We start from the raw sequence: 24,895 nt of genomic DNA, 5'->3' as shown, positions 1-24,895 counted from the left end.
CGCAGGCTCAGTAGTTGTGGCGCACAGGCTTAGTTGCTCCGCGGCATGTGGGATCCTCCCAGACCAGGGCTCGAACCCGTGTCCCCTGCATTGGCAGGCAGATTCTGAACCACTGCGCCACCAGGGAAGCCCGCCTGTTCATTCTTTAGTCAAAAAATGTGTTGGGACCAGGACTGAAGATACCAAGGTAAGGAGACCAAAATGGTCCTGCCAATGTGAAATCCACAGTCTAGTGGGCATGAAAAACATTAAAGATCTCCACCAACACGTTTCTCCCTGCAGTGGGTCCTATGAAGGGAAAGTGCCCCAGGGGAACACAATCCAGGGGAGGGTGAAGCGGGGTAGTGGGGAGGTGGGGTGTGTTTCAGAGAAGTCTTCTGGAGAAGAAGTGGTACTCCAAGCTGAGGCCTCCTCCATACAGAGGAGTTTGGTAAATGAGGGTGGGGGCAGAGGGTAGAAAGGCATTCTGCCAGGTGCAAGTGCGGCACAGAAACTCCTTGAGTTTGGGGAAGTGAAAGAAGCCAAAGCATCTGAGCATCTGGTCTTCCCTGATGCTCAGCCAGAAAGGCTGAGGCTGGGGAGGAGGATAGGGAGAGATGCAGCTGGAGAGGTTGAAGGGGCCAGAGGGAGCAGGGCCTTGTGGACCAAGAGAAGAGCTTGGGCTTTCTCTTCAGAAGAGGTGGCTCTACCAGGAGCAGGGAGTCCATTGGAAGGCTGCTACTGTGGGCAGGTGAAGGTGCCAAAGCAACAGACCCTGGCCAGGATGACTATGGGGTAGGGGCCAGAATAGGGGTCAGCTCCGAGGTCTTCCTGCAGGGCCCAGCGACTCTGATCCCTTATTCTGCCCCAGAGCTGGAGGTCAGAGGGCGCAGAGTCTGAGGTAGGTTGAAAAGATACCACTAATTCTGATATTCTAAAGCCCTCTGAGTCATAAAAAGGAGAAAAAAAAATGGAGACAGAGGTGTGAAGTGGCCTCTGGGCTTTTCTGATAGAGAAACAAATAGCTAAAAGAATGGCCTAGAAAGATAAAGATGTTAAAGTAAAGCCAACTGGATAACTTATCTGAAGCAGTGGAGTAGAAAGTGAAAGAAAATTTAAAAGCAAAGAAGTAAATGGCTTGGGTAAAGGAATCCCTAAGAGGTGAGACAGTAAAAGATAAAACTGAGATGAAAGAACTTGGCTAAAGAATCCAATGCAGCGTCCAAAGAGGCAAACGGGGCTGGGCGAGGGGGATGGGTGTCCTTCCTACCGAGGAGGAAGCAGCCTCTACTGAAGGGTCAGGAATCCCCAGCAGCCTCCAACAGGGAGACATGGAGGGTGGGGGAAGGGAGGGGACTTTCCTGGGTTTCCGTTTCCAAGGTTTCGGAGGAGAGAGGTGGAAGAGAGAGATGATGAAAATGGGGAGGGGGTACTCAGGAATGGTGGGAGGCCCTAGGCAGGACTGGAATGACCTTTGCGCTCCTCCCTATCCTTCCCCATCCCTGAATCACAGAAATGTCACTGAGCGCTCACTAGGCACAAAGCGCAGGGCCAATGCACCCCGTACCCCATCTCACGGCCCTCAAGCAGCCCCAAGAGGTGGAAGCGCATTTCCCCATTTTACAAGTACCGCAACTAAGGCTCAGAGAGGGCGGCTCACCACCCGAGGTCACACAGGAATCGGGCCTACCCAGCGCGTGGAGTAGTACTCCCGCCCCGGGGTCTTCACTCCGCCTGGGCGCCCCCACCTCAGGGAGGAGCCGGTCCGAGCCCCTCCTGCTCCCCGCCCCCGAGGGGCGGCCCGCGGGGCGGGCGGAGGAAGTGAGCGCAGCGGGGAGGAATGTGAGCGGGCGGGGCGCGCCGGCCCAGGGCGGCAGGGACAGTCAGGCGGGCGGCAGGGGCGGCGGGCGCGGCGGGGCCGAGCGCGCAGGATGCCTCACTTCACCGTGGTGCCGGTGGACGGGCCGCGGCGCGGCGACTATGACAACCTCGAGGGTCTCAGTTGGGTGGACTACGGGGAGCGCGCCGATCGGGAGAACTCGGAGGGTGAGGACGCGCCCGGAGGGGTCCTTGGCGGGGGCGGGGGCAGGGAAGCTGGCCACGCTGGGCCCGCTCTCACACCGACGCCGGCCGGTGCGCGCACACGTCGATGCGGGCCCAACTTTTCTTAGGCTGAGTCGCCACCGGCAGTCCCTTACTCCGCGCGCGCAGACTCAATTTTCCTGGGCCCCCGGCGCCCGCGGTTGCGGTCGGGCCTCCCTCCCCGCCCCAGCTCCTCCCTTGCGGGCCGCGGGCGGGGGCTGCAGACGTGGCCAGGCCTGCCGGGCCAGCCGGGCCGCCCGGGGCGCGGAGAGCGCTGAGCCTCCATCTCTGGCCCTTCCCGGCTGGGAGCAACGACCGCAGCCCGGACCCCAGACCCTTCACCTCCTACCTCCTGTGAACCACCCCTAACCTCTTCCCGTCTTGCCTACACTTTTGTGCGGCAGCATCTCTTTCCCTAAGACTACCCTCTCTCTCCTCCCCTCTCCTCTTCCCTCCCAGCACTCCCGGGCCCTGGAAAGAAGGCTGTGCCTGCCTGAGGGGGTCTGTGGGTAACTGCCTGTGAGTGCACTTGCGTGGATCCCAGCTTACATCTGTAGGTACAGTGGGCATCTGTGGAGCACTCACACGGGACCAGGCTTGTCTAGGCACTTGAAGTGAATTAACTCGTTTAATCCTCCTAATTTCCCCCATGGGATAGGTCATGTTACTCACGCTTAGGAAGAAGTGAATTGAGGCATGGAGCCTTTATGTAACTTGCTCTAGGGGATTCAAATCGAGGGTTGGAGACTCCAGAGCCCTAACTCTTAACCTAGATGTTAAACTGGGCCTGAAGGTAAACCCCTCCTCCCCTCCTAGGTGCCTGCCCTTGACCCTTTCACCATCTCCTCCCCCAGGAGCCCCCCAGGGGGCTGTCCTTGCAGGGCCCACTCTTGGAGTGTGAACACTGCCGAGAACATGTGTCTGTATGTGTAGCAGCATATGCATGTGTAATTGTGCTTGTGCAAGTGTATAGCTGTGGGGTACCGCAGAGTGAAGATGGGGTCAGGATAGCACTTCTTGTGGGCCACCATTTCCTGCAGGGTTATCGATGATGAGGATGGTGATGTGACTGATGACAAATGCTTAGTCTGTGACTGACCATGATGGAGGTATGCAGGGAACATGTGTGTTGGCATGTATCAGGTGATGTGATCTTGATCTGACTCTGTGATGGTGACATGACTGAGGTGATCCATGCCTGACGTGGGTGAAGGCTATATGTGTGTCACCCGACTGCTGTGTGAGGAGATGGCACAGGACAGTGGCATAGGCTGCTGGACATCATGGTCATTTAACAGGCTTGACAGCTGTGTGGGTACACACACCTCAACCCCTGCCCCATGCCGGCACCTGCCCCTAGCCTTGTTCCAGTGGCCAGAGCAGGAGCCAGCATCCACCCCTGCTCCTCTGTTAGCCCTTGGAGGCTCGCTCTCCCCAGAGGCTGGGCTGGGCTGGGCTGCATCCCTAAGATCAGCCTGGACCAGTGGGTAGGCAGAGTGGAGCCCTGCCTCTGGCCCCGCCTTGGCCTCTCACAGGGTGACTATAGGGAGCTGGAGCCACATTGGCTGAGTCCTGCCAGGTCCCTCCAGGCTGGGCCAGCTCCTCCCACTATCCCGCTTCTTCCTCCTCTTCCTCCCTTTCAGCCAGATCTTGACTGCGTCTGCCGTATGGGGGACACTCTGCACCCTGGTGAGTGGTTATGATCCTTCTCGGTGGGGGACCCCCCAGCTTGGTGTCTGAATCTCTCAAGGCCCATACCTCTGCTCCAAAGGCCTAGATGGGCCTGTTCATCCAGCTCACCGTGGCCTGTGGGCAGGGGGTGAAGAGGCTCTAGAGGGGTACCCCTGGCAGATACCTGTGAGCAGAGAGATCAGGAGTGTCACCTGGGTCCCTGCTTGCAGCTGGTACACTCACAGCTGCCGGCAGGAACACGCATATATGTGTACCTCACAGGCAGCGCCCAGGCCCAGCCTTCATGCTGTGGTTCACCAGGGGTCTCAGGTGGTATCTGAGCGGCTTTGGCCTGGCAGGCATGCCCAGACCTGCCCTGGAATTTTTGGAATAGCTGAGGGCAGTACAGGTATCCAGGCACTGCTGAGACACCAACCCCCCCACCCACCCAGTTCCCACAATCCCATGGGAGCTGTCTTTAAATGAGGTTTTGGGGAACTCCACGGAATCCCTGCTGGGTGTCTGGCACCAGATTGTCCCTTTTCTGATGCATCTGGGCAGTTGGAAGAGTACGTGTTACTAGCTCTACTTCATAGAAAAGGAAACCAAGGCAACACAGAGAGGGTAGGCAGGTTGCCCTGGGTCACACAGTGGGAGGTTCAGGAATCCAAGCTAGTCTGCTGACCACTGAGCACCAAGAGCCTTGGGTATGCGCACCCTGGCCAAATTGCAAACCCCAGACACTCTTCTCTAGTTAAAGGCTTGTACTGCACCCTGGGGTGCCTCCTGGGATGGATGGAGGTCCAAAATAGGAGTAGAACCTACAACTCAGCTCCCACGTGGCTCTGGTGGATCCTGGGACCCAAGTTTGGCCCTCTCACTGAGTGACCTTGCCTCTGAATCTCTCTGAGCTTTACATTCCTTGTTACTAAAAGGGGGTAAATGATATCTACTGGAGTGTTGCTGTGAGGACTAGAGGTAACCCTTGCAAGGGCTCTGAGCTGCCCTGGACTCATGGCTGAGGGACAAGGATCAGCTGGGTCTTAGAGGACCATCCACAGGCGTTTTGGGGGAACTGCTGTGTGCTCAGCTCTGTGTTTTCTGGATACTAGTGCAGTCCTCAGAGAGATGAGGTAACAATGGTGGGGCAGCCTGCAGTGCAGGAGTTTAGAATAATTTATACTTTACTTTCAACCTACTTCCACAAAAGGATCAGAAGAGATATGCAACAGAAATGCCTCCCCAAGGGACTGTTACTGTCAGATCAAAACCATGCAGAGGAAAGAGGCAAGGACTCTGAGACGAGGTAGATGGTGACTGCATCTAAAAAATAAATTTAGCTTAGAGGTTCCTGGCAGCCAAGGTAGAAAGGGGAATAAGATGAGCTCTTATAGTTGCCTTTTTTTGACAAAATGAAGCCTCTGACTTATTCAGGAGAGATATTTTTTTGTCACAAAAATCCAAGAGTGCTTTTCAGAGGCTTCTCACTGAAGGGCTGTCAGTGTAATGGGCAGTGTTACTGGGTTTTCAGATTTTTGTTGTGGCTCCTTATCCTGATCCTGAACAAGCATCAAGGGCACAGCAAATGTCACAGGGTGTCTGAGGAGCTACGTGACCCCACGAGGCTTTTTTTTTTTTTTTAATTATTTATTTATTTTTGGCTGCTTTGGGTCTTCGTTGCTGCGCGTGGGCTTTCTCTAGTTTTGGTGAATGGGGGCTACTCTTTGTTGCAGTGCGTGGGCTTCTCATTGCGGTGGCTTCTCTTGTTGCGGAGCATGGGCTCTAGGCACGTGGGTTTCAGTAGTTGTGGTACGCAGGCTCAGTAGTTGTGGCACACTGGCTTAGTTGCTCCATGGCATGTGGAATCTTCCTGGACCAGGGCTCTAACCCATGTCCCCTGCACTGACAGGCAGATTCTTAACCACTGCGCCACCAGGAAAGTCCCCCCATGAGGCTTTAACATGGTTCTGTAGGTTGGCCTGAACTCCCACTACCTTTGTCCACTGTGCCGTTGGCATTGGCCTACATATAGACATGTAGCTTCTGGGACTGAGCTGCTTGGCTTAACTTAGCTAGTCCAGGTTCCTAGATGAGGCGATGTACCACTTTTACATACTGTGGGAAGGAACAGCTGATTTTGCCCCAGAAATTGTCATCAGCATGCTTTCCCTGTCAGTCTCTTTGGACAGTAAAGAATCCACAGTGCAGCACCTGCTGAGTGATTGTTGGCTCAGAGAAGGCAAGTTAAGTCTCATACTGATGGCAAGAGGATGTATCAGATCGAGGAGGATGTATCATCGTTCAGTATTCTTAGCTGCAAACAAGAGAAATGGATTGTGGGCTATTTAACCAGAAAAGGTTGGCAGGTAGCTCTCACAAAACCAGGCATGGCTGGAATACCCCACTAGGCTGGGTCAGTGAAGACACTTCTGTTGCCACCTCCATCACTGGACACCAGGCCAGCACTGCTGCCACAGTCATTGCCATCCAACACCAGTGTGGCTTCTTTGAACCAAGATGTCATCTTTCCATTTGCTGTGAAGCCTCCAGCCACTGCCACTGCAGCTGTCAGACTGTCTGAAGGGGGTTTTACTGTTAGCAACTGGAAAAGGAGTACTTGGTGTCTTCTGCCTGCTTGATGAAAAGCTGGGAATGTCACCCACTGAGACTCACAGTGGACAAAGTTTGGAAAACAGGGAAGAGTGTGAATGCCGGTGGCCAGAAAATGCAGGTGAGCTTTGAGAGTTGAGGCAGGCGTATAAAAAAAAGGTGCATCTGGCTCCTTTCTGTGAGGTTTTCTTGGTGCTGAGGCACTGCCTCACCAGCCTGGGGGGTAGGTGGACGCTGGGATTGGCCACATGCCTAGTCTGGAGCAAGCAGCCACGATCTGGGGACAGGGAGGTAGGTCAACAAGAGGGTCCTGCCCACAGTCCTGCTTAGTCCCACACCCACCTGGTCAGGCTTCTGTAGGGCTTTCCCAGATGACCCTAGACAGCTTCAAGCACCCACTTCCGCTCTCTGGCCAGTCTGCTGCTTGACTCTCCTCCCGGCATGCCTCAGGTGGCCCTCAAGGACGCCGCTGCGCAGTGCATGGTGGGGTGGCTGGGAGGTGGCTGGCTGGCCATGGCGGCAGAAGGAGCCCTGTGTGGCTTCATCTGTCTGGAGGGCAGCACCTGGGGGGAGCCCTGAAGACACCGAGCCCTGGGCACCCGGCACACTGGATATTCCCGAAGGGCTGGAAAATGGGAGTGTGTGTCTCAGGGGTGGTCTGAAGGTGGGCCATGACTGGGCCACGCCCTCCTGCAGCTGACTCTGCCCCTTGGTGTTAACACGTGCTGTCTGGGCCCTTCACACCTGTGCCCTCTGCTAGATGAGTGTACATGCTGTTTTTTTTTTTTTCTTTTTTTAATTTATTTTATTTTTGGCTGAGTTGGGTCTTCATTGCCGTGCGTGGGTTTTTCTCTAGTTGAGGCGGGCAGGGGCTACTCTTCGCTGCGGTGCGCGGTCTTCTCATTGCAGTAGCTTCTCTTGTTGCGAAGCACAGGCTCTAGGCACACGGGCTTCAGTAGTTGTGGCACGCAGGCTCAGTAGTTGTGGTGCACGGGCTCTAGAGCGCAGGCTCAGTAGCTGTGGCACACGGGCCTAGTTGCTCCGCGGCCTGTGGGATCTTCCCGGACCAGGGCTTGAACCCGTGTCCCCTGCGTTGGCAGGCGGATTCTTAACCACTGCACCACCAGGGAAGCCCTGCGTGCTGGGTTTTGATCATTGGCCACTGCCAATTCTGGCCCTTTCAAGGAGGCTGGCAGGGTATGATGGGGAAACAGGCCCAACATGGTAACACTGGCCCACAGAGTGCTCCACAGAGGTGACGGCACGCCTGCTGGGGAGGAGTGCATGCTGGGGGTTCAGTAGGCAGCCTCTGACTGGGATTCTGTTCCTCTCTCTCCACAGGACATGGCAACCACAAAGAGAGCAGCCCTTTTCTTTGTCCCATGGAAGCTTCCAGAGGAAGTGACTACCATGACAGGAACCTGGCACTGTTTGAGGTAGCTGAGGAGCCATTCTGGGCCACAGGTGTGGCAAGGAGGTGGGCGGGCAGGGACCTGTCAGGACCCAAGCTTTAGCTAAGCAGATAGGCTGGATGTTGTGCCTCCTTATGTCTCGGCTTCTCCTCCAGTCTCCCCTTGTCTGTCTCGCTCCCTTGGCAGCCAGACTGTGGTTCCCTCGGCCCTTTGAACTGAAACTGCTTTCCCAGAGGCCACTGTACCCCATTACCACCTCCAGGGGTGTTCACCTTTGACTTCCATGCAGCCCCTCAGCAAGGTCACCACCTCTCAGTATTTCTTACCTCAGGATTTCCTTTGTCCCCTTCACTTCTAGGACTTCTCATAGTCCATGATTCTTCCCTCTCCTGTGAACTCTTCCCTGGCCTTCCTGGTTGACTCCTCCAACTCTGTCCCCATCAAGTTTACTGAGCCCTGGTCCTTCTCACCAGATCTGCCCCCTCTAGCCATATCTGCAGCTTCAGTGGACGTCTCTTTGGAAACATTCCCAATTTTGTGCCTTTGAACTTGAATTTTTTCATTTTCAGACTCAAGCTCAGAAGTTGTATCTGGATTGAAGTCATGGTTTAGGCCCCTAAATTCTGACCCACACATTCAGCTGCCCCATGGAAGTCTCATAGGCTCTTCAATCTCCATATACCTGCAAAGACCTGCATCTTCACTTCTTACTCCAAACCAGTTTCTCCTTGTGTGTAGGGTCAGAAGGGAGCTGATAGACAGGGAAAGACTAAATGTGGGCCACAGGCAGGCAGAGGCACAGTGCTGGGGAAGCTGTGCTAGGTGCTGCGTGGGAGCTGGAGCCCTGGGAGGCCTCTTGACCTGGCCCCACCTGCAGATGGGCTAGGGGTCCAGGATCCCACCTTGGGAATTGAGGGGGGTTACTCACGGGGTGTGAGGCCTGGTGGAGAAGGCCATCCAGAACAATCAGGGTTTAGGCAGATAAGAGAGACTTCACTTGTCCCACACCTCTTTTGACTTCCTTGGTTCCCTGGGGTGACTAGGGTGGCTTTTTTGTTGAGGGCAGATATGAGTCCCAGAGGCCTACTCACAGCTGGGAGGTGGCCAGGCCGAACAGGCAGACTGAAGCGTGCCATTCGCCTGTCTGCCAGCCGTGCCCTGTCCTGCCCTTTCCCCCCAAGGCAGGTAGTTTTGCAAATGGGCTGGTAGTGATTGTAGCCAAGGTGGGACAGAGAGAAGTGAGTGCTGGGGTGTGGCACCCACACCTGCCCAGTGGGCTGGCTTGGGCTTCCCCAGGCAAGAGCCCAGGCCTGCCTCAGGGCTTGGCAAGGGGCCAGAGGCCAGGCTGCTGGCTACACACAGGTAGCCTGGTGCCAGTTGCCAGATTGCCCTGTGGCTCTGTTTACAGGAAGAGCTGGACATCCGCCCAAAGGTATCATCTCTTCTGGGCAAGCTCGTCAGCTACACCAACCTCACACAGGGCGCCAAGGAGCACGAGGAGGCTGAGAGTGGAGAGGGCACCCGCCGGAGAGCAGCCAAGGTGAGCTGGTCAGGGGCAGCAGAGAGGCCACTCCTAGGAAGACAGATTCAACACCATGGAGTTGGCAGTTTCCCCACATAGTTATGAGAATCCTGGGGGAAGTAGGTGCCAGGTTTGGTGAGCATGGAGGATGGGCACTGAGTGCTTTGGGCTCAAGGAGGCTTCAAGGGGTGGGCCAAGGAGGTGGCCCTCAGGGCATAGGACCAGGGAGGCCCTCAAAAATAACAGTGGAACGTGACATTACTTAGGCCTCTCTGTGTGTGAGGCATCATTCTAAGCAGTGGGCTTGGGTTCTTGTGTGTCATCTTCACAACAGAGCTGTGAGACAGGTGCTATTATCATCCCCATTTTACAGATGAGGAAGCTTGAGTGTTGGGGTATTAATTAACTTGCCTAAGGTGACTAAGCTAAACAAGATCAATGCATAATGCTGGGAGACTTGTGGGCTTACTGTGAGGTATGTGACTATGTAGAATGCCAGATCACGGGCATCCCATCAGGATGGCTAAGGATATTACCTTTGGATCCAGGAACCTGGTTGTCCCTCTGGGCTATGTGACCTAGAGCAGTTGACTAAACCCTTCTGCTTCTCACTGTGTTGGCTCCACTGGCAGACCCCTCCGACAGCCCCTGGGTTCCTTGAGCGCCAGGGTTGGGGGTGATAGGAGCATGCCTCTTGGGGCTTCCCTATCCCTCTCCTGGTCCCATCCCTAGTCGCTATCCAGGCCTCTGGCCCTCCAGCCGTCCTCTCTTCGGGATGACTTTGCACATCTTTGCTCAGCTCCCCTGTGTGACAGGGCTCAGTTTAACTGAATGCTGGGTATTTTTCCCCCCTACGTTTTCAGTTTGGAGGCAAAGAACGTTCCCTCCATGTCTACTGACTCCCTGAGGTTTGGGAAGAAGCTGTGATTTGGAAGGAGCTTGAGTCTGGCACTAGCTGTAGTATTCTTGCTGGAGGTCAGCACAGGCAGGAGGAGCTCTTGGTTGAAATAAGGCAGATCCCCAACCTCAGACCTGCCCATGAGATTTGGACCTTACTGAGGTGGGCCAAGGCGAGAGGCTGATATGCACCCCTCACTTCTGGGAGGCAAACTAGCCCACGCTTGAGAGAGGGCAGCTGAGATCTTGGGGTCACACAGACATGACCCCCACCCTATCCTGCTGGTTGTGATTTTGCTGATATTTTCTGAACTGCAGATAGCAGAGAACCCTGACTATCTGTGGCTGTCTGTGTTTAGCCCTGCAGTGGGTGGTGGGATCCTTGGGTAAAAGCCTCCTCCCTGTCCCTTCAGACCAAGCCCAGGAAGCTGGTGGCTGGGAGTAAAAAGGTCCCTAAGAAAGGCTAGTGTACATCTCAACAAGGTGTCAGAAGAAATTCTGAGTTGGTGAAGGGCCATGGTCCCTTGGCCTTATGAGGAGCTTGTGAGGATGCTGGGGTCCAGCCTCAGCTTACCTGCCAGCTCACCTGGCCCTAGGTTAAAGATGTGAGAGGATGGCTGAGTGTCCCAGCGCCAGTGGCTTTTTCATGGAGAAAGCAGGAGCCTGGTCAAGTCCACAGAGAGTCAGTAGGAAGCTAGGGAGCTGGGGCCGCTGAGCTGTGGCCCTCACCCAGGCAGGTCTGAGCAGGGGCCTCAGAAAAGGAAAGCTTAAAGCCGGAAGGGCGGTCCTCCAACCAGACCACACCAAGACCCAAGGCGGCCTCTCCATGGCAGCCGCTCCGCCTGTGGCCTGGTGACCTTCTGAGGCTGCCAGAGGTTATTTGGAGATGCAGAAAGCATTTCCGGCCCTGCCCTTTCCCACACTCCCCTTTTCCCAGAGTGACTCAGCCTCAAATGGGGGGCTGGGAGCTGCTACTATCCAGCGGGTGGTCCAGGGCCTCTGAGAAGGGCTCAGACAGAGCCCAGATGAGGTGTATCCGTCACCTACACTGTTCAGGACAGTTTGAGGGACCATTTGTTTTTACTCGGGCCCTTCTAGGCCCTTCTGTGGTCCTTAAGGCTGAACACAGATCCTGCCCCAGGCCTGGACCCTTGAGAAGAGTTCCTGTGGCCAGAGTTCTTTCTCCCACCCCAGCTCCAGGGCAGCAGGCTTTGCTGGGGTTCTGGTGGAAGCTCTCAGGGCCCCACTACTCTGGGCTGCTCTCATGTGAGGCTCAGTTCTTCAAGAAGGCACCAGCCCATGGGACTCCCCTGGTGGTCTAGTGGTTAAGACTCTGCGCTCCCAATGCAGGGGGCCAGGGTTCGATCCCTGGCCAGGGGACTAGATCCTGCATCCCGCAACTAAGAGCCCACATGCTGCAACTAAGACCCAGCGCAGCCAAATAAATAAATATTTAAAAAAAAAAAAAAAAGGAAGGCACCAGGCCTAATTCTGTGCTTCAGCGTCTGCCCTGGCCTCTTGTTTGGCCCCTACTCTACCCTTAGGTAGCTGAGAAATCCTGCCTGGATATGACCGTTAGACCTTCCCTACCTGCCCTCCAGCCTGAGTCTCTATTCTCTATGCAGGATTTTCCCAACCGGTTATCCCAGAGGCCTTCTAAGGCATCGTTCACTGGGCTCAGGAGCACCTTTTGAGTACCAGCAAGGGCCTGCTGATGATAGAACAGTGAACAAACCAAGTCTACCCAGTATGGTCATTCGAGTGAACAGTTACCATGACCACTATGAGGGAAGGGTATATCAGATGCTGAGGGGATGCAAGAGGAAGTACCAACTCCAGCTAAGGCAACCTGGGGGAACTTCCTGGAAGAGGAAACAGTTAAGTCTCCTGAAGGTTTAACTGAAGAGGAATTTGCCAGGCAGTGAGGCAGGGGTAACCCTCCCAGGCAGAGCCCAGCACATGCCCTGGTTCAGAGGCTCTGAGGGACTGATGTTTTCAGGGGCTGAGGCTGACAAAGGTGATGGGGCAGGCCTGGTAGCCCAAGCCAAGGAGCCTGGCCCACACTATGCATTACAGGATAGACAATGCAGAGGGGTTTCAGTAGGGATGATGAGACTGGACTTGGTTTTCAGAGACCTGCTCTGGCAGCAGAGCGGGCTGGAGTGTGGAGAGGTTGACAGGCACAAGAAGGCACCATCCAGGTGCCCCAGATGTAGTGCCCCAGGTTCAAGGGACTAAGGCTGAGGCAAGGAAGGCTGATCTCAGGGCAGCTTGAGAGGCAGACTGGGCAGGACTCAGTGTCCACTGGACTGAACTGGGGGGTTGGAGAGAGGGAGGGTCAGGAACAACTTCTTAGACTCTGGCTTGGGTGACATGGGGCATGCTGGGTGGGAAGGTGGAGATCTGACACAGACCTCACTTTCCAGAAGTATAAAAGAAGAGAGGAAGGGAAGGGGGCAGTACCATGAGGGGGAGGTGAGGCTCAAAAGCTCACACGTGGGGTTTTGAAAAGAATCAGGTTTTATACCTTCCCAGTCCCAAACTGTTTCTTCATGTATGAAAGTCAACACAGACATCCTCTCACCTTACCCCCTGCACTCCCCAGGACTCCACTTGGAATATCCCTCTGCAACCTGTTCTCTGGTAGAACACCCTGGGGGCGGGGGACTGTCAAGTGACTAGGGGCTGGCCTTCCACGGAGCATCTGGGCCCCTCTGATGCTCTGTCTCCCCCTTCCCGTCCTGCTCCATAGGCACCCAGCATGGGCACCCTCATGGGGGTGTACCTGCCCTGCCTGCAGAATATCTTCGGGGTTATCCTCTTCCTGCGGCTGACCTGGATGGTGGGCACGGCCGGTGTGCTACAGGCCCTCCTCATTGTGCTCATTTGCTGCTGCTGTGTGAGTATCCCAGCTGGGGCAGGGCCACGGCCACCCCCCAGAGCCCACCCAGCTGAGCTGCTCACCTAGGCCCTCCTTTCCACAGACCTTGCTGACGGCCATCTCCATGAGCGCCATTGCCACCAACGGCGTGGTTCCAGGTGGGTGAGCACCACTCAGGCCCGAGGGGGGGATGGGCCCAGAATCCACCTTGACATGCCCGGGAACACTCATTGCCCCCCAGGTGGGATCTTAGTCCTTGACTCCATGACAGTGCCACCACTTAGGAGCATCCTTGCTTGACAGAGTTTGAGATTGCTGTTGTTTTGTGTTTTGTTTGTTTGGGCTTTTTTTTTTTTTTTTTTGGATAAAAGTAATTTTTTTAAAAGCGGGGGCTGGGGCTGATAAAGAAAGGTGACGGGGCATACCTGGTGGCCCAAGCCAAGGAGTCTGGGCCACCCTGTGGATTACAGGATAGACAATGCAGAGGGTTTTCAGCTGGGATGATGAGATTGGACTTGGTTTTCAGAGACTCCGCTTATTTACTTACTCAACCATGTATTTTTATCACTGTGGACTCCTGGATATTTATTTTATTCTTTGGCTCATAATCTTAGTACCATCATTATTTATTGTTTTGCTCGAACTGTTCCACTTTGGCTATTTGGCTATTCGGGTTGGCTTCTGTGTTTGAATCCTTTTCTATTTTTTTCAAATAACAGCTTTATTAGCATTAGTATAAAAGTAATAGGGGAAAAAAGGCAATATATGTTTACCATAGAGGGTTTGAAAGTGCAAAAAATGTAGAAAAGAAAATGAAAAGTACCCATAATCCCACCATCCTAAGGTCATAACTGTTAGCCTTTTAATACATGGTCTTAGGGTCTTATAAAGTATTGAGATGTATTGTTTTCCCCAAACTGTGTGTGTGTGTGTGTGTGTGTCTGTGTGTTTCTCAAGTGCTGGAAACAGTTCATTTGTTTTTTTAAAACAGGATTGACATTACCTAATTTATGTGATTATTCTCCTACTCTTGGGTTCTACTTTTTCACTATTGTAAACATTATTGTCATAAACAGCCTTGCACACTGATCTTTGTTCACGCCCCTGGCAGTTTCCTTAGGAGAGGGTCCTAGAGGTGGGATTACAGCATGAAAGGGATTAGCCTTTTTAAAGCTTCTTGATCCCTGTTCCCAGATTTTTCACCAGAGAAGTTTCATCAGGAGCCGATTCAACCAGCAGCATGGGATTGTTCTTGTCCCCTGCACCCTCACTGGCCCTGGGGTCCAGTGTTGACTCAGTCTTGCCAGGGGTGTTAGACTCTGATGGAAGCACAGATTCAGGGCAGGAGGGTCAGCCGTGGACAGTCACCCAGTGGCCGGCCCTAGGGGCAAAAAGCTAGACAGTTCCTGCCCTGGTCTGGAGGGTCAGACTAACAGACAATAGCCCTTAGGAGGGGTGAGGCGTGCTGAGATAGGACACACCCAACCAGGGGAGGCTGCGGGGACTGACCTAACTGCAGGCAGTTGGGGGACAGTAGGCTGCTTAGGCTTTGCTGCGGACCTAGAGCTGCCCCAGCAGAGTATTCATGTCGCTGGCCCGTGCTGGGTGTTGGAGTCAAATGGAAATCAGGTCCAACCGCAGCCTGGCCACTTATTAACCATGCCGCCTTGGGCAAGTCTTCTAACCCTCCTGCTCGTTCGTAAATGGGAAAAGCAGTCCCTGTCCCTCTGGATGGTTGTGAAGGGTTGTCATGGGAGTGGCCCCCTTGAAGAAGAACCAGCCTTGACCTATGTACGCTTTTTCTGTTGTAGCTGGGGGCTCCTATTTCATGATCTCCCGCTCGCTGGGACCAGAATTTGGAGGGGCTGTCGGCCTGTGCTTCTACCTGGGAACAACATTTGCAGCGGCTATGTACATCCTGGGGGCCATTGAGATCCTGCTGGTGAGTCCAGCTAAGCCCTGGCCAACTCTGGTCTTGTCCAAACAGTCCATTTCCCATAGGCCCAGGCGGCTCATGCTCCCTTCACCTCTGGTCAGGGTCTAGGGCTTATAATGAGGGAGGCCTCTTCGAGGGAGAAAGATCTTTGTTCAAGCCAGTCTCCCCTTCAGCCCTTTCCCAGTTTGGGCCAGGCAAGGAAGGGGCCTGGCTGTCTTCACCTTGACCCTGGATGTTCCATCCACTCGGGCAACATTTCAACCATGGCAGGTGGTCTGTGAACTACTGCATTTAACTCAGTGACAGATCTTGGTGGTGATGCAGAGCCTGCCTCCCACGCTCATGTGGGCTCTGGCCAGCTCTGTCTCCCCCCCAGGGCTCTGTGCTAATAAAGCCCTTCAGATCCATCTTATCCTCATCCCTAAATCAGGGTGAACAGCCACAGGACCCTGACCCTGTTTGGAGGTCAGTGCCCCCTCTGTGGGCCTCATGTGTGCTCTGACTCAGTTTCCCGCTTCCCACTGAACTGCCCTTGTGGTGGGAGAAGAGGGGGAGGAGCAGTGGGGAGCACAGGGTAAAAAGTGCCCACCCCTGGGCATAGAGGAACTGCCTGTCTATTCCCACCTCCAGGTCCCCTGTCTGTTGCGTGGAGACTGTTCCTGGATATTCTGGGGGTTTTGTTGTTTGTTTTTCTTTTTCTTTTTATAAATTTATTTATTTATTCATTTATTTAATTTTTGGCTGCATTGGGTCTTCGCTGCTGCACGCGGGTTTTCTCTAGTTGCTGAGAGCGGGGGCTACTCTTTGTAGCGGTGTGTGGGCTGCTCATTGTGGTGGCTTCTCTTGTTGCGGGACATGGGCTCTAGGTGTGCAGGCTTCAGTAGTTGTGGCTCACAGGCTCTAGAGTGCAGGCTCAGTAGTTGTGGCGCACGGGCTTAGTTGCTCCACGGCATGTGGGATCTTCCCGGACCAGGGCTCAAACCCGTGTCCCCTGCATTGGCAGGCGGATTCTTAACCACTGCGCCACCAGGGAAGCCAATAATGGCTTTATTAAGAGAAAATTCACATACCGTACAATTCACTACCCATTTAAAGTATACAATTGGATGGTTTTTAGTATATTCATAAAGTTGTGCAACTATCACCACAGTCAATTTTCGAACATTTTCATCACCCCAAGAAGAAACCCCATGGTCATTAGTGATCACTCTCCATTCCCCCCAGCCCTAGGCACCCATTAATCTTCTTTCTGTCTTCAATAAGATATAATCAGGGACTTCCCTGGTGGTCTAGTGGTTAAGACTCCGTGCTCCCCATGAAGGGGGCCCGGGTTCGATCCCCGGTCAGGAACTAGATCCTGCATGCTGCAACTAAAAGATCCTGCATGCCGCAATGAAGATCCCGCACACAGCAACAAAGATCCCACGTGCTGCACCTAAGACCCGGCGCAGCCAGATAGATAGATAGATAGATAAAGATTTAATCAGGTTTACCTATTCTGGACTTGTCATATAAATGGACTCATACGATATATGCTCTTTTGTGACTGGCTTTTTCTGAATACTCTTTTTTGTTTTTGTTTTTTTTTGGCTGTGCAGCTTATAGGGCCTTAGTTCCCCAACCAGGGATTGAACCTGGGCCATGGCAGTGAAAGCGCTGAGTCCTAACCAGTGGACCGCCAGGGAACTCCCCTCTAGATACTCTTAAAAAGAAAACCAAAATGTAGGGCTTGACTCTCCACATAGGAAGATTCAACCTCCTCTATCTGTCTTCTTGTTTCAGACCTACATTGCCCCACCAGCCGCCATTTTTTACCCAACAGGCACTCATGACATGTCGAGTGCCACTTTGAACAACATGCGGGTGTATGGGACCATTTTTCTGACCTTCATGACCCTGGTGGTGTTTGTTGGTGTCAAGTATGTGAACAAATTTGCCTCACTCTTCCTGGCCTGTGTGATCATCTCCATCCTCTCCATCTATGCTGGGGGCATCAAGTCTATTTTTGACCCTCCCGTGTTTCCGTAAGTAACCTGGGAATACATCCAGGCATTGCACTGACATCCTTCCCACGTGGATGGCCTTTGATGCCTTGAGTTGTAGAGGCTACAGGGTGGGAGCAGGTTGGGGTCTCCGGCTGAGCAGGTGCTGATGCTTCTGTCCCCCCCCCCCCACCCCACAGAGTATGTATGCTGGGCAATAGGACCCTGTCCCGGGACCAGTTTGATGTCTGTGCCAAGACGGCCTTGGTGGACAACGAGACCGTGGCCACTCGGCTCTGGAGCCTCTTCTGCCACAGCCCCAACCTCACCGCAGACTCCTGCGACCCCTACTTTCTGCTCAACAATGTGACTGAGATCCCTGGCATCCCTGGTGCAGCTGCTGGCGTGCTCCAGGGTGCGTCCTCCCTCCTGTCCTGCTCCTGCCCCCCACACTGAGCAGGAGGTAGGGAATGAGCACGGAAGGACGGATTAGCACAGAGCCGTCCTTGTGTGGCCAGCTCAGGAATGGGAGGCAGTTCTGGCTGCCTTCCCAGCTCAGCCATGTCCTCTCAGCCTGGCTCCTGGCAGCTGGGTTTCGGGTGAACGGAGCCTGTTTGGCCAGTGTCCCAGGCCTGCAACAACCCCGAGAAACTTCTGGCAGCCCATTTCTCCCCAGCCACCAGCCCCTGACCCTGCCTGTGATTGTTCTCACAGGAGCCATAAAGGGCCTCTGTCTAGGAGGCAGGCAGTGTCAGGTGATGGTGGCTCAGCCACCTTCGCCTTTCAGACTTCTAGCCAGACAGCTCCTTCTCTGTGGCCAGAGCAGCCCGGTGGCTGACACCATAGCCATTCGGCTGAAGTCACCCCCTGAACCCCGAGAACCTCATACATCTGCAGCCTCTGGCTGGGCTGCCCCAAACTTCCCTGGGAAGTAGGTGGGGCTGCAGTGGTGATGCTGCTGCCCCCACAGAAAACCTGTGGAGCGCCTACCTGGAGAAGGGTGAGGCCGTGGAGAAGCGCGGGCTGCCCTCCACAGACGCCCTTGGCCTGAAGGAGAGCCTGCCCCTGTACGTGGTGGCCGACATCGCCACGTCCTTCACCGTGCTGGTCGGCATCTTCTTCCCCTCCGTAACGGGTGAGCCCTCTTGCCCACCCACCCTGCCCTGCCCCCACTCCCGGGGAGCCCCTGAGGGAGTTTCCTTGTTTTTGGAGGCATTATGGCTGGCTCAAACCGCTCCGGGGACCTCCGAGATGCTCAGAAGTCCATCCCAGTGGGGACCATTCTGGCCATTGTTACAACCTCCCTTGTGTGTATCCTTTCCCAGGCCTGGGGTGGGTGGGGAAGGGGGACAGGAGGCACTTGCCTGTGTATAAGTCACCAGCTGGCACGCGCAGACACACTCCCTATGCGTGCATGTGTTCCTCACCCCTCACACACGCGCGCGCACACTCAAGGGGTGTGTACACAACATGAAACCTGCAGCTGCAGGTGTCCCAGCTGAGTCTGCCAGCTAAGGCTTGGGCGAGGGACCCTTGGGCGCTGTGCGGGGATGCATGGGGACGGCAGTGGCAGCGGAGGCCGAGCTTTCCTTGACACAGCCACAGACTTCAGCAGCGTGGTTCTCTTTGGCGCCTGCATCGAGGGTGTGGTCCTCCGGGACAAGTGAGTGATCTGGGCCCCTCCCCGTGGCACTGGGCTCAACTTTTGCTGCCCTGACACAGGCCCCCCTTGCACACGTGGTTCCACACATGTCCTCAGGCTGCTGGTTGCCAGTGGTGGGTCAGGCCCCAGCAGAACTTTTGCTTCTGAGAGGAGGGTGACATCAGATCGGGGCTGGGCTGAGGGGAAAGGATAGGGGCTGGTGGCCTGGCCTCTGCTGAGGGGCCAGAGCTCTGTCCACCATAGCCATCCTTCCTGACCCCTGCCAACCCTCACTCTGGGCGACCCCACCCAGGGTTTGGGGGGCTCCTTGCATGGAGCATGGCCTGAGCCCGGCCCCTGCAGGTACGGCGACGGCGTCAGCAGGAACCTGGTGGTGGGCACGTTAGCCTGGCCTTCGCCCTGGGTCATCGTCATCGGTTCCTTCTTCTCAACCTGCGGCGCCGGCCTACAGAGCCTCACTGGGGCACCACGCCTGTTGCAGGCCATCGCCAAGGACAACATCATCCCCTTCCTCCGGGTGAGCCTTCTGCACTCCCCCACCGCCTGGGTGCTCCTGGCCCCCCACACTGGCGGGGGGAGAGAGGTAGGAGGTAAGTATGGGTGCGTTTTATCCTGCTGGGGGCCAGGGCCATGCAGCTGTCCATGGAGAGTTGCTGAGAGCTGCCCTGGCCCTGGCCCTGGCCCTGCCCTGCTGTTGGTAGAGCTGCTTGGGCCCAGAATCCTCAAGGCCTCTCTGTGGCTCATCCACAGCAGAGAGGCCTGAGGAAGTGGAGGGCAGAGGAACTTGTACCTATCAGGATAGGCATGGGTGTGACCTGAGCCCCAGAGGGACTTCATGATGGAGGCCAGGCTGTGACTTGTGGCCTTAGGTGTGGAATGGGGGCAATGGAACCAACTTCTCCACTTCTGACCCTGGTGCTTGCAGGTTTTTGGCCATGGCAAGGCAAATGGCGAACCAACATGGGCACTCCTCCTGACGGCACTCATCGCTGAGCTGGGCATCCTCATTGCCTCCCTTGACATGGTGGCCCCCATTCTATCCATGTGAGCTGGGGGCCAGGGCAGGGCTGGGGGATGGTCTTGGGAAAGGCTCCTTGCACTCTCAACACCCCTCAGCTGGGGGCCCCGCCCAACAGCTCTGTGACCCTGTCTGGTGTTGAGGGCGCAGTAGGGAGATGTGTCAGGCTGTATGGGGGGATGTTTGCCTGGCAAATCTCAGCCACTTCTGCCTTCTGGAGCGAGCCTGGCACTTACTCAGAAATTTTAAAGAGACCAGTAGGTCCCATGTGCCTCTGTGGGAGACCCACAGCGTCAGGGCAAGCACTGGTCTCTAGCACCTTGATGAGGCCACCACTACCCAATCCATCTGTTTTCAAAGTTGTTTGCTTTTGAAGTTCTGGAATGCTGGGCATCTGAATCTGCCAGTGCCCTGCAGGAGGTGGTGAGCACGCGGCAATTTCCAGGGGTCCTGGCGGCAGGGCTCGTGTCCTTGCTGTGTTCACCTCTGCCAGGGTTGGGGCCCACTCCACCTCTCCTCACACATCTTGCTCCACTGCCGGTGCTCCTTTTGCTTGTTCAGTTATGACTGAGCCAGCCTTCACTGCCCCACTCAGCCTGTGAGACTGAGAGTGACCCCCTTCCCCCCGAAGTAGCTGCCCCCCAGCCCCAGCCAGGCCTGCTGGAGTCAGTGCTCTGTTGTTCCCCCCAGCACACCTCCGCCCATTACTGCCCAGCTCCACCCACACGTCAGCGCACACCTGAAACTGTTCTTGCCACAGTCGTCTCTGGTGGTGGCCCCTTACTGCCCAAGCCAGAGGATGTATCTCAGCCTTTATCACGTGGCTCCTCCTGGCAGCCCTAATGGGACACCTCGTGGGAGTCCCTGCCCCCTGGCACGCCCTCTTTCGTAAGCCCTGCTGCCTTCTTGTCTGTCCTTCCTCTCGTACCAGCTGAGGGTGGAGGTTGGCGTCCCCTCCACTCAGCCCTCTGCCCCTCGGCTCTCATTCCTGGAGGGCTCATGCGGTAGGCCTCCCCCGTCCCAGTCTCCCACACCCACCGCAGTGTCCCTCAAGTGTCTCTAATTCAGTGATTCAAAATGGCCCTTGTTGTCTTCCCCGACCCACTCTCCCCACATTCATGACAGCCCCTCATCCAACTGGTCACCCAGGCCAGAGGCCTGACTGTTGTCTAGCCGTCTCCAGACGCTGAGCCCTCCTTGACACCATCCTCTCCCACAGCTGTTCCCCCTGCCTGCAGCCCCCTCCCCTCCTCTGCCTGCGAACACTTGCCCATCCTCTAAGACCTGGTTCTGCGGACACTGCTGCAGTGTCCCATCTGCATCGGGCTGTGGGACTGGGCGTGGTGAGGCTGAGAGACCTGCCTGAGCCCGTGCAGGGCAAGGCCATGACATGTCCTGGTTCCTCATCCAGGCCCAGCCTGGAAGGGCAGGGACATCAGGTACCTGGCTGCCAAGGAGGCCGCTCTGTACCAGCCACTCCCTGTGCTGCAGGTTCTTCCTGATGTGTTACCTGTTTGTGAACCTGGCCTGTGCTGTGCAGACGCTCCTGAGGACCCCCAACTGGCGGCCTCGGTTCAAGTACTATCACTGGTAAGTGCCAGCTGGGCCCCTGAGCCAGGTCCTCTGACACAAGAGCTATTGGGGAAGCCAGGAGCCCCATTCTGGATGGAGTCTGAATTTTCTGGGCAGCAGTTGCTATTGGTGAGAGATTGGGGGTCTGGGCCTGGGGCCCTATTGGTCTCTCCCTGATTCTGGCCCTTTCCCACTCTCTGGCCCAGGGCGCTGTCCTTTCTGGGCATGAGCCTCTGCCTGGCTCTTATGTTTGTCTCCTCCTGGTACTATGCCCTGGTCGCCATGCTCATTGCCGGCATGATCTACAAGTACATTGAGTACCAAGGGTGAGTGAGGGCTGCCGCCTGCTCGGGACCATTGGGCCACTCTTTGTTGGGTTGCGGGGAGCTGAGCCATCCTTCGTTAGCCACCGTGGTGCTGGGGCTGGGGGACTGTGACCCGGGCCTGGCCCCTTCATCTCACCTGCACACGGACACAACCCCTGGGTGGGACCAGGGGCTCACCAGCTTGTGGGGGCCTCTGCAGGGCTGAGAAGGAGTGGGGCGACGGGATCCGAGGCCTGTCCCTGAGTGCTGCCCGCTATGCACTGTTGCGGCTAGAGGAGGGACCTCCTCACACCAAGAACTGGCGGTGAGTCACGCCCGGCCTGGCAGGGCCCAGTCCGGGTTCTCAGGGGGCACTGTGAGGGTGGGAGAGTCAAGAGGTGCTGGCTCCCCCTCCCTAGTCCGTGTTCCCTATCCTGAGTTGCCAGGGGCGCCATCCTGCTTATTTGGCCCTTGGATCACTGCTACCTGTAGGGGCCTGTGAGCCAAGAAGGGAAGGAGCTGGGCTCCCTGGAAACCTCTGGCCCTGGTCTCAGGCTCCCTCTCCATTTGGCCACCACAGGCCTCAGCTGCTGGTTCTGCTGAAGCTAGATGAGGACCTTCATGTGAAGTACCCACGGCTCCTCACTTTCGCCTCCCAGCTTAAGGCCGGCAAGGGCCTGACCATTGTTGGTTCTGTCATCCAGGGCAGCTTCTTGGAGAGCTATGGCGAGGCCCAGGCCGCTGAGCAGGTGCCTGCTGTAAGGGGGCGGTGTTGGGAGGACACTGAGCTGGACTAGAGATGTCCGGGCTGCAGCTGGTGCACGGGGGAGGGGACCAGTGCTGGCCAGCCAGGTGGACAGCACTGCTGCCAGCTGAGAGCTGGAGCAAGGGGGTTATAACTGTCCCATCTTGAAAACATGGCCTCTGGGTGGGCAGCTTGCCCCCATCTCCTCCCCCACCCCCACCCTCTGCACCCTAGGGGCCTTGGTGGGGAGCCCAGCAGAGGGGGCGCTGATGGCCTTGATTTCTGACCCTGCTATGTTCCCCACAGACAATCAAGAACATGATGGAGATTGAGAAGGTGAAGGGCTTCTGCCAGGTGGTGGTGGCCAGCAAGGTGCGTGAGGGGCTGGCCCACCTCATCCAGTCTTGCGGCCTGGGTGGCATGAGGCATAACTCCGTGGTGCTGGGCTGGCCCTACGGCTGGCGACAGAGTGAGGACCCACGTGCCTGGAAGACCTTTATTGGTGCGTGAGGGTCAGGGCCTGGGCTCGACCACATAGGACAGGGGCAGGGGTCAAGTGGGGACAGAGGCCAGAGGGTCACAGGCTGACGATCAGTAGTGCCCCTCCTCCCCAGACACCGTGCGCTGCACCACGGCTGCCCATCTGGCCCTGCTCGTGCCCAAGAACATCGCCTTCTACCCCAGCAACCACGAGCGCTACCTGGAGGGCCACATCGATGTGTGGTGGATTGTCCACGATGGTGGCATGCTCATGCTCTTGCCCTTCCTGTTACGCCAGCACAAGGTGGGCCAGGCGGTTGGGCCCCGGTGTGAGGGGCTGGGCCCTTGGAGGGGTGGGGTGTGATTGAACCACCACCTTCTGTTGCCACAGGTCTGGAGGAAGTGCCGGATGCGCATCTTCACGGTGGCCCAGATGGATGACAACAGCATCCAGATGAAGAAGGATCTGGCTGTCTTCCTGTACCACCTGCGCCTCGAGGCAGAGGTGGAAGTGGTGGAGATGGTAAGCCACCTGCCCGACATAGCCCTGTGGGTACCCTGCCCCACGTAGCGCGGTCCTCACGGCTCACCCTCTCCCCAGCATAACAGCGACATCTCCGCATATACCTATGAGCGGACACTGATGATGGAGCAGCGCTCCCAGATGCTGCGGCAGATGAGGCTGACCAAGACTGAGCGGGAGCGAGAGGTCAGTGGCCTTCTCGGTCCAGGGCAGGGTCAGGCCTTGGGAGACGCCATCAGGTGGGAGCATCAGAATGATTCACCCCAGCCCCACCCATTTCCCTAAGGCTGGGTGATCATGCTGGGCCAGCCAGGCCCACCCTTTCCCATGGCACCGAGGCGACTTCCTCTGATTGTCCTCAGGCCCAGCTGGTCAAGGACCGGCACTCAGCCCTGCGGCTGGAGAGCCTGTACTCAGACGAGGAGGAAGAGTCTGCAGCTGGGACTGACAAGATCCAGATGACATGGACACGGGACAAATATATGGCAGCGGAGCCCTGGGACCCCAGCCATGCCCCCGACAACTTCCGGGAGCTGGTACATATTAAGCCGTGAGTGCAGCAGAAATGGACCCAGCCACATTAGGGTCTGGGGTTGGAGGTGGGATGGGGGCAGACAAGCCCTGTGGGTGGGCCAGGGGCGGGACCCATGATCAGCTGCATTATCTGCAGGGACCAATCCAATGTGCGGCGCATGCACACGGCTGTGAAGCTCAATGAAGTCATTGTCACACGCTCCCATGATGCCCGCCTGGTCCTACTGAACATGCCCGGCCCACCCAAGAACAGCGAGGGCGATGAGAACTGTATCCCTTTGTAAAGAGGCGGGCAGTGGGGAGGTGGACAGTGTGTGAGGTCAGGCCAGGAGCTCCTCTCCCTGGGTGCCCTAGGGGGTGCCAGGGCACCCAGCTCTGACCGACGGGCCAAACTTCCCTGGGTGCCCCTTGGTGCTTCCCTGGGTGCTGCCTCCTTGACCCGATGCCCTACAGACATGGAGTTCCTGGAGGTGCTGACTGAGGGCCTCGAACGGGTGCTGTTGGTCCGTGGTGGTGGCCGTGAAGTCATCACCATCTACTCCTGAGCCCAATACAGACTTGTGGCCTAGAGTGGAGGTGTCCAGGGTAACAAACAGCCCCCTCCCAGCACCCGCCCGCCAGCCCTGCTTTGCCCAGCCCTGCCCTGGACCCAGCTTTGCTAGGTCTCCTTGGAGACTGGGCCCAGACCTGGCAATGGAGGTGGATCCGAGGTCCTGCAAGACCCTGAGAGGTTTGGGGACTTCCTGTCCAGCACCCCAGGACGCCTGTCCTGACTCAGAAGACTGGTGGGGGCTGATGTGGGGTTTGAAGGCAGCTGGCCCAGGAGCGCTATTTATTGCATATTTATTGTTCGAATGTCACCATCAGAGAGGAGGGGAAGGGCGACCAGGGAGGGGTCTGGCCCAGCCGGCCTGCAGGAAGATCTGACTCAGGCTACTGTGGGCAGGGACTCCCACCAAGCCGAGCTGAATGGAACCAGCCAGCTGAAGCCTGACTTTTTTCAATAAAACATTGTGTACTTCTGGGCCTCCCGCTGCCCCGGCTCTGTTTCCCCTGGCACCAAGGGAAGAAGGCGGAACTGAA

The 24,895-nt window shown here is 56.3% G+C and overlaps 1 protein-coding gene across 3 annotated transcripts; it reads left to right on the top strand.

The window, feature by feature from the left end:
• Positions 1 to 1,834: 1,834 nt before the first annotated feature.
• SLC12A4 (solute carrier family 12 member 4) lies at positions 1,835 to 24,838 on the top strand. Of its 3 annotated transcripts, XM_082436044.1 has the most exons (25): positions 1,837 to 2,025; positions 3,705 to 3,750; positions 7,684 to 7,778; positions 9,163 to 9,294; positions 12,926 to 13,072; positions 13,158 to 13,212; positions 14,866 to 14,996; positions 16,773 to 17,014; positions 17,173 to 17,387; positions 17,943 to 18,107; positions 18,185 to 18,283; positions 18,578 to 18,635; positions 18,978 to 19,152; positions 19,561 to 19,679; positions 21,145 to 21,243; positions 21,432 to 21,551; positions 21,751 to 21,855; positions 22,111 to 22,279; positions 22,582 to 22,777; positions 22,890 to 23,059; positions 23,147 to 23,278; positions 23,357 to 23,464; positions 23,641 to 23,828; positions 23,949 to 24,082; positions 24,266 to 24,838. In XM_082436044.1, the coding sequence occupies exons 1-25, from the start codon at positions 1,960 to 1,962 to the stop codon at positions 24,355 to 24,357; spliced, it is 3,258 nt and encodes a 1,085-aa protein (XP_082292170.1). In that variant the 5' UTR covers positions 1,837 to 1,959; the 3' UTR covers positions 24,358 to 24,838. The 3 variants fall into 3 exon arrangements, 2 of the variants coding, with proteins under 2 accessions (XP_082292170.1, XP_082292169.1); XM_082436043.1 differs by lacking the exon at positions 3,705 to 3,750; XR_014256435.1 differs by lacking the exons at positions 3,705 to 3,750; positions 23,641 to 23,828; positions 23,949 to 24,082; positions 24,266 to 24,838 and having other exon boundaries at positions 1,835 to 2,025; positions 22,874 to 23,059.
• Positions 24,839 to 24,895: the final 57 nt, after the last annotated feature.

This window comes from Balaenoptera physalus (assembly GCF_965194825.1).
Source record: "Balaenoptera physalus genome assembly, chromosome: 19".
Classification (NCBI taxonomy): domain Eukaryota; kingdom Metazoa; phylum Chordata; class Mammalia; order Artiodactyla; family Balaenopteridae; genus Balaenoptera; species Balaenoptera physalus.
This window is presented reverse-complemented; position numbering and strand designations above follow the sequence as displayed.